A 7,793-nucleotide genomic window follows, 5' to 3' on the forward strand; every position below is an offset into this window, starting at 1 on the left:
GTTAGCTGGAATTCAAAAGAAACTTAATTAAAATTTGATATTTGTGAAGTTTGTCAAAAGCTTTTAAAACACTTGTTCAAATAAGTTCATTGGTCACTGTGAGACAATACTTATTCCTCAATGAAAGTTACAAAAGACCTCAAAAGCAAATACAGATCACTTAAAGGCAGAGACACTCATACTACCTGTTAATAAAATCAGCATTTCAAGAAAACTTTGGAGGGAGGAACCAAATTGAGTCTTGTCCCAGGCCCCTCCAAACAAAATCCATTTACCAAAGAAATTTACTCCAATCTTAGAAAATCCTGATTTGGCACAACTCTTTTCAGTACCTTTTTTCACATTCTTCTCAACTTCTTTTACTGAAAACATACATGTTACTTTCCTTAAAAGATTTTTTTCTTTTGTCATATAGAGTTACTTTACTTGTTGACAAATTTATAACACAATAAGGTGTTATTTGACCTCAGTAAACCTAGGTACAACAAAAGTATGACACTCAATATGGATGACTCTAAAGACACATCGATATTAATCACATCAACAAGGTTAAGCCACATTCAATACGAGGTATCAGTATAGTACTGAATATTTTCCAGATGACATGAACCTGAAATACATTCCACCAAGATTATATTCTATTTCTAAGTATTTACATAAGCACTGAATTTCCTGTAAGTCAAATAAATAGAGCTCTTTTACCAATTAATTTTTTGCAATACCACACATATATGACACACAGAGATACATATAAACACACAAACACAAACGAACACTGAGGCCTCAGACTTCCCAGTCCAAAATTTCAGTCCTGATTCAGGAACAACATAAAACCTATCAGTTACAAGAGGTTGGATTCAAATTGGGCTTCTGGCAGATGGAACAAATCGAGGCCACCTATCTAGATGGCTAAACCTTTTTTATTAGTGTTTACAGAAAAGACACTTAGGATTTCTACTTTCCTTGAAAAGTCAAGTTCTAAATGACTCTACCCTCTTTGTGTGTATGTGTGTGTGTGTGTGTGTGATGACTTTAATGTTTAACTACAGTATGCACACACATACAAGAATAGGGAAGCTAAAGCCCAGAACTAAGAAGGCTACAAAATACAACACATGGACCAATACATTTATAAAACATTCAAAATTCTTACAAAAAGGACTGTATTGGTCCTTTTGACTTTATTGTTCAGCTTAGTCTTATGGCCATTCATTGGGATAATGGGGAAGGGAAATTCATAACATTTGGTTCCTTTCCACACAATTTACAAGTTATCAGGAGAGAGATGGGGGAACTTTAGGCCTGGTTTGTTTTCCCTTTATAAAAAGAAATGTTTCACAGGGCCCAAGGGGATGTGTTCTCCAGCAGAAAAGAGAAAATGATGCTCTCCCAGCATCCAGCTTTATATTTGGGGAAGATGCAAAATAAAAACCCACAGAATCTCAATTGTGAACTCTTCCCATGTTCCCTGGCATACCAAATTCTACACATCCACATTTTTAACAAATTTGTGATGTTCAAGGTCCCCATCCATATTTTAAAAAAATAAGTTACATAATATTATATTTAAACTGGCTTTCTTACTATTCTTTGGGACACCAGGAATGTCAGAAGACATGGAGCTATGCCCCCCTCAGACAAGTGCATGGCATGAGCAGCCCTTTGATTATAAGCTGGGAAGGTACCAGTTTATCTACTTGCCTTGGACACATTTTGCACAAACCCAAGAAGTTCCAGACAAAGGTTTCCTCTTTCATATATTTTCACAAGTTCAAAATGATATTCACAGCATCTTCTAAATGTTGGCCAAGAGTCAAAAAAAATGCATTTAAATTTGGAACATATCCACATAGACAGGAAGCTGACCGAAAGAGTAACTGGGGCAGATACCAAAGAACCAAAGGGCTGGGAAAGTCAGGAAGAGCTGAAAGGATCTTTAGCCAGTTTATGAACTTGGTACAGTGCGACCTCCAGGCTGACACATTTACGACACAGATGTGGTTCCATCTAACTGGCACCTGTCCCTTCCATTACTTGCTGAGCCTGCTTTTGTCCCATGCAGCACTGTGCAAAAGACTGGAATAACTTTTCAATTTCTGGGGCAGAGTGTACAAACTCATGGTTCCAGACCTTAAACGCTGGATTTTTAATCAGCTCAATGAAGGTAATACGAAGACCCCAAGGATGTGGCCTATTCACAATCAACCATTCCAAAAGAACCCTTGTGATCTATTCTTGGATGGCTTCAGTGTTGGCCTCTGCAAAAAGGTACAGCATGGTGCAGCTGAAGTAGTGCATGTGGCTATTTGAATACCGCAGTTGATTTGCAATTGCATTCAAGAAGAGATACCAACCTTCAGTGTCCAAGTCCACAGCCAGGTTCTGGAAGATGTCCATGTGAGCCGAGTGGGTGATCATGCTCATTGAAGGTGTGCTGCCCTTGTTGTGGATGTGTGCAATGGCCTGAGTCCCTACATAGAGCACCAGTGCATTAATGAGCGGGAGGTTGTAGCAATTATCAGGCTCACTGGATACCTGTAGGTTGCTGCGCAGATCAGACAGAAAAGTGATGCGTGATTGAGTTTTAAGATAGGAATCCAAATCCTTTTTGAACTGAGGTGGCATCACTCCAGTAAAATTGGTGAGAATCCGGGGTGTGATGTTAATTTCACTCAACATATCCACCTTCAGATTAGGAGTCAATGGGTCTGGGAGTCTCATATTTCTTGGGAAGGCACTCAGGATCAGATTTCTTAGCTGGATACAATTAGGTGGGATCACATCACAGAATCCATAATGGTAATCACAAAGGAACTCATGGAAATCATGCAAAAGAACCAGCAGCACTTTTAAAGTGTCCTTGTAGAGGATTTGCATAGGTTTGGTGAGTTCCACATTTCTAAGGAAAGGCGCTAAATATTTGAATAAATCAATCAATAGCTGTGCATACATAGGCCATCCCTTCTGCTGTGGTGTATGTGCCAGCATTCTTGCAATAAGTTCCGATGGGAGATCAGTTCAAGCCAAGCATACACAAAGCCAGGAGCTTTGGTAGGCCTCAAGATGTGGAATGTGTTGCAGAAAGCTGTAAGGGTCTGGAAATTAATGGTTTCCAATACATGCTCAGGTGCATTGAGTTCCAAGAGCAGCATGATAAAAATCCGATGGTAGGGAAGCTGCTGCAATTCACTTTGCCAAACATCATGATCCTGTAGGAGAAATCCTACTACTATACCAAGGACCTTATTCAGCAGATTAATCTTTATGACAGTGTTGGTGGCTCCCCTGAGTGCTTTACTAGCAGTGCAATGAGTCGGACAAAGGCATCCAGGCTGTGATAGCATTTGGCTCGGATCATGGTGGGATTAGCGGCAGGATTGTGCTACTGCTCTGCCTGAGCCCGATAACTGATTTCAACACACATTTCAGTACACAGACGAAAGAGCCTTGTTATGAGGTCATCAGTCTTCAGGATTCCTTGCTGGTGCATCTGTCCAACAAATGCAGAGAAAGCTTTGGTACTGCTGAATGGTAGAGATTCACCCATTCCCTCAGAAGATACTCTGCCTTCTCCCTCAGGCCTGGAGGATCATCATACTCTGAGGCTTGAGAGATCCCAGAATGCATCATAAAGTTAGGGCCTCCATGAGCACGATCAATCATTGCTTCACAGTTGGCTCGCACTACTTTCATCAGCTGGGGCAGTCCTTCAGGAGCATTGCCTCTGGAGTGAGCATTAATCCTCATGAGGGTTTCAGTGGTGTGGAACAGATCTGCCTCGGTAACATGGGCAACACTCCTTTCATCCACCAGCAGGATTTTTACCAACTGCATAGCAAATGCCACAGCCATGTAGTTTAAACCATTCTCCATTGACGGAGCTAGGTGAAGATCATACTGTTGCATGTTGACCAAATGATTGCCAATTAGCAACTCCACTGCCTCCACATTATATTCATCCCCACACTCAATTAGGCACCTCGTGATCTGTTTGTTACACCACGGAGACCCATATGCCCGGCCATCTTGAAGAGCTTTTAGGACCAAGAGGTGGCACGTTGTGAATACCTCAAACTTGACAAGTGGCTCACAGATAAAATTCGAGAGCATGGAGAGCCTTTTATCCAGGCGTGTATGACTTTTTTAAAGAGACAGTGTCCTTCTATTTTGGGTGGACTTGCCCCAGAGAAAGATTAGCCCAAAAGTGCTCAGCTTCCTCCAGAAACTCTGGCAACAATGTTGGCCTGTGTACAAGCTTGTGCAGGCAGTGTTTCTCAGGAGTTATCAGAAACCATCCTCACCATGGTAGCCAATTGCAATAATGTTATGAACAAGGCCAGACAACCACCACCTGGAGTTATGCCAAAAGGATGCCCTGCTAGTGCTAGCAGTTTAGATGCCATTTCTCCTGTTCAGATTGACCCTCTTGCTGGAATGGCATCTCTTAGTATAGGTGGTTCAGCTGCCCCTCACACCCAGACTATGCAGGGCTTTCCTCCAAACTTGGGTTCTGCATTCAGTACCCCACAGTTACCAGCAAAAGCATTTCCACCCCTTTCAACTCCAAATCAGACAACTGCATTCAGTGGTATTGGAGGACTTTCATCACAGCTTCCAGTAGGTGGTCTTGGCACAGGCAGCCTGATTGGTATAGGAACTGGGGCTCTTGGACTCCCTGTGGTGAATAATGATCCTTTTGTACAGAGGAAACTGGGCACCTCTGGACTGAACCAGCCTACATTCCAGCAGATGGACTTGTCTCAGGTGTGGCCAGAGGCAAATCAGCACTCTAGTAAAGAGATAGATGATGAAGCAAACAGCTATTTCTAGAGAATATATAATCACCCACCACATCCAACCATGTCTGTTGATGAGGTATTAGAAATGCTCCAGAGGTTTAAAGATTCTACCATAAAGAGAGAACGAGAAGTATCTAACTGTATGCTAAGGAACTTGTTCGAAGAATATCGGTTCTTCCCCCAGTACCCTGATAAAGATTTACATATAACAGCCTGCCTGTTCGGTGGGATAATTGAAAAAGGACTGGTCACTTACATGGCACTAGGTTTGGCCCTACGATATGTTCTTGAAGCCTTACGCAAGCCTTTTGGATCCAAAATGTATTATTTTGGGATTGCTGCACTAGATAGATTTAAAAATAGATTGAAGGACTATCTCCAGTATTGTCAGAACTTGGCTTTGATCAGTCACTTTATGCAATTTCTACATCATTTGCAGGCGTATATCAAGTATGGACAGCAATCTAGAGATCCTCCTGTGAAAATGCAGGGCTCTATCACAACCCCTGGAAGTATTGCACTGGCTCAAGCCCAGGCCCAGCCCCAGGTTCCAGCAAAAGCTCCCCCTGCTGGTCAGGTTAGCACTATGGTAACCACCTCAACAACCACCACTGTTGCTAAAACAGTCACCAGGCCAACTGGAGTCAGCTTTAAGAAAGATGTACCACCTTCTATTAATACTACAAATATTGATACATTGCTTGTGGCCACAGATCAAACTGAGAGAATTGTAGAGCCCCCAGAAAAATATCCAAGAGAAAATTGCTTTTATCTTCAACAACCTCTCCCAGTCAAATATGATACAAAAGGTTGAAGAACTAAAGGAAGCTGTGAAGGAAGAATTTATGCCTTGGGTTTCGCAATACCTGGTTATGAAGAGAGTCAGTATTGAGCCAAACTTTCACAGCCTGTATTCAAACGTCCTTGATACGCTGAAGAATCTTGAATTGAATAAGATGGCTCTGAATGAGACCTTTAGAAACATCAAAGTTCCCCTGACCTCAGGTAAAGCTGCAGCCAATTCCTCTGATCATTCTTTGCTGAAGAACTTGGGACGTTGGCTAGGAATGATCACACTAGCTAAAAATAAACCCATCTTACACACTGACTTGGATGTAAAATCTTTGCTGCTAGAGGCTTATGTTAAAGGACAGCAAAGGTTGCTCTACGTGGTCCCCTTTGTTGCCAAAGGCTTAGAATCTAGCACTCGTAGCATGGTTTTTAGGCCGCCTAACCCCTGGACAATGGCAATTTTGAATGTATTAGCTGAGCTACATCAGGAGCATGACTTAAAGTTAAACTGGAAGTTTGAGATTGAGGTCTCCTGCAAGAATCTTGCATTAGACATCAATGAGCTAAAACCTGGAAACCTCCTAAAGGGTAAAGATCACCTAAAGAACTTAGATGAGCAACTCTCTGCTCCAGAGAAAGATGTCAAGCAGCCAGAAGAGCTCCCTCCCATCACAACCACAACAGCTTCTACAACACCAGCTACCAGTACCACCTGTACAGCCATGGTTCCACCACAGCCACAGTACAGTTACCACGACATCAATGTCTATTCCCTCGCGGGCCTGGCACCGCACATTACTCTAAACCCAATAATTCCGTTGTTTCAGGCCCACCCACAGTTGAAGCAGTGCATGCGCCAAGCAATTGAACGTGCCATCCAGGAGCTTGTCCATCCTGTGGTGGATTGATCAATTAAGATTGCCATGACTACTTCTGAGCAAATAGTCAGGAAAGATTTTGCCCTGGGTTCTGAGGAATCTCGAATGCGAACAGCAGCTCATCCCATGATGTGTAACTTGACAGCTGGAATGGCTATGATTACTTGCAGGGAACCTTTACTCATGAGCATATCTACCAACCTGAAAAACAGTTTTGCCTCAGCCCTTCTTACTGCATCCCCACAACAAAGGGAAATGATGGATCAGGCAGCTTCTCAGTTAGCTCAGGACAATTGTGAATTAGCTTGCTGTTTTATTCAGAAGCCTGCAGTAGAAAAAGCAGGCCCTGAGATGGACAAGAGAATAGCAACTGAATTGGAGCTGAGGAAAAATGCTAGGCAAGAAGGGCACAGGTACTGCGATCCTGTTGTGTTAACATACCAAGCTGAGAGGATGCCAGAGCAAATCAGGCTGAAAGTTGGTGGGGTGCACCCAAAGCAATTGGCTGTTTATGAAGAGTTTACACGCAATGTGCCTGGCTGCTTGCCTACAGATGATTTAAGTCAGCCCACAGGATTTTTAGCTCAGCCCATGAAGCAAGCTTGGGCAACAGATGATGTAGCTCAGATTTATGACAAGTGCATTACAGAACTGGAGCAGCACCTTCACAGCATCCCACCAGCTTTGGCCATGAACCCTCAAGCTCAGGCTCTTAGAAGTCTTTTGGAGGTTTTAGTATTATCTCGAAACTCTCGGTATGCCATAGCTGCTCTTGGATTGCTGCAGAAGGCTGTAGAGGGCTTACTAGATGCCACCAGTGGTGCTGATGCCCACCTTCTACTTTGCTATCCTCTTTTTTAAAATTTGCATGTATAAAAGGTAGCAGAGATAAGCATTCCTGAGGACACCTAATAGGACATTTGCATCTCAAAGGTACAACCCAGTTCCTCCTAGTTTGATTTTGTTGCCCCTTTATTTAATACTTACAAGCCTCTTAAATTCCCTGGTGGTGCAGTGGTTAAGAATCTGCACCATGGAGGAGACAGGGGTTCGAACCCTGGTCCAGTAAGATTCTGTGTGCCATGGAACAACTAAGCCCACGCACCACAACTACTAAGGCTGTACTTTATAGCCTGTGAGCTACAACTACTGAGCCCACACCTGGAGAGCCTGGGGTCCACAACAACATAAACCATCACACTGAGAAGACAGCGCACCGTAATGAAGAGTAGCCCCTTTTCGCCAAAACTGGACAAAGCCTGTGGGCAGCAGCAGAGACCCAATGCAGCCAATAAATGGACAAATAAATTTGTTTACTTCAGAA

The 7,793-nt window shown here is 42.9% G+C and overlaps 1 protein-coding gene and 1 pseudogene across 1 annotated transcript; one reads left to right on the forward strand and one right to left on the reverse strand.

The window, feature by feature from the left end:
• Window positions 1–1,971: 1,971 nt before the first annotated feature.
• LOC130848771 (CCR4-NOT transcription complex subunit 1-like) lies at window positions 1,972–4,053 on the reverse strand (annotated as a pseudogene).
• Window positions 4,054–4,059: 6 nt separating this feature from the next.
• Window positions 4,060–7,330, forward strand: LOC130848772 (CCR4-NOT transcription complex subunit 1-like; the record flags this gene model as incomplete). The annotated part of the gene is given in 2 exon segments (XM_057727170.1): window positions 4,060–5,544; window positions 5,546–7,330. Coding segments are annotated over 2 exon segments (3,270 nt in total), but the record flags the coding sequence as incomplete, so codon positions are not given.
• Window positions 7,331–7,793: the final 463 nt, after the last annotated feature.

Source organism: Hippopotamus amphibius, chromosome 3, assembly GCF_030028045.1.
Source record: "Hippopotamus amphibius kiboko isolate mHipAmp2 chromosome 3, mHipAmp2.hap2, whole genome shotgun sequence".
NCBI lineage: Eukaryota > Metazoa > Chordata > Mammalia > Artiodactyla > Hippopotamidae > Hippopotamus > Hippopotamus amphibius.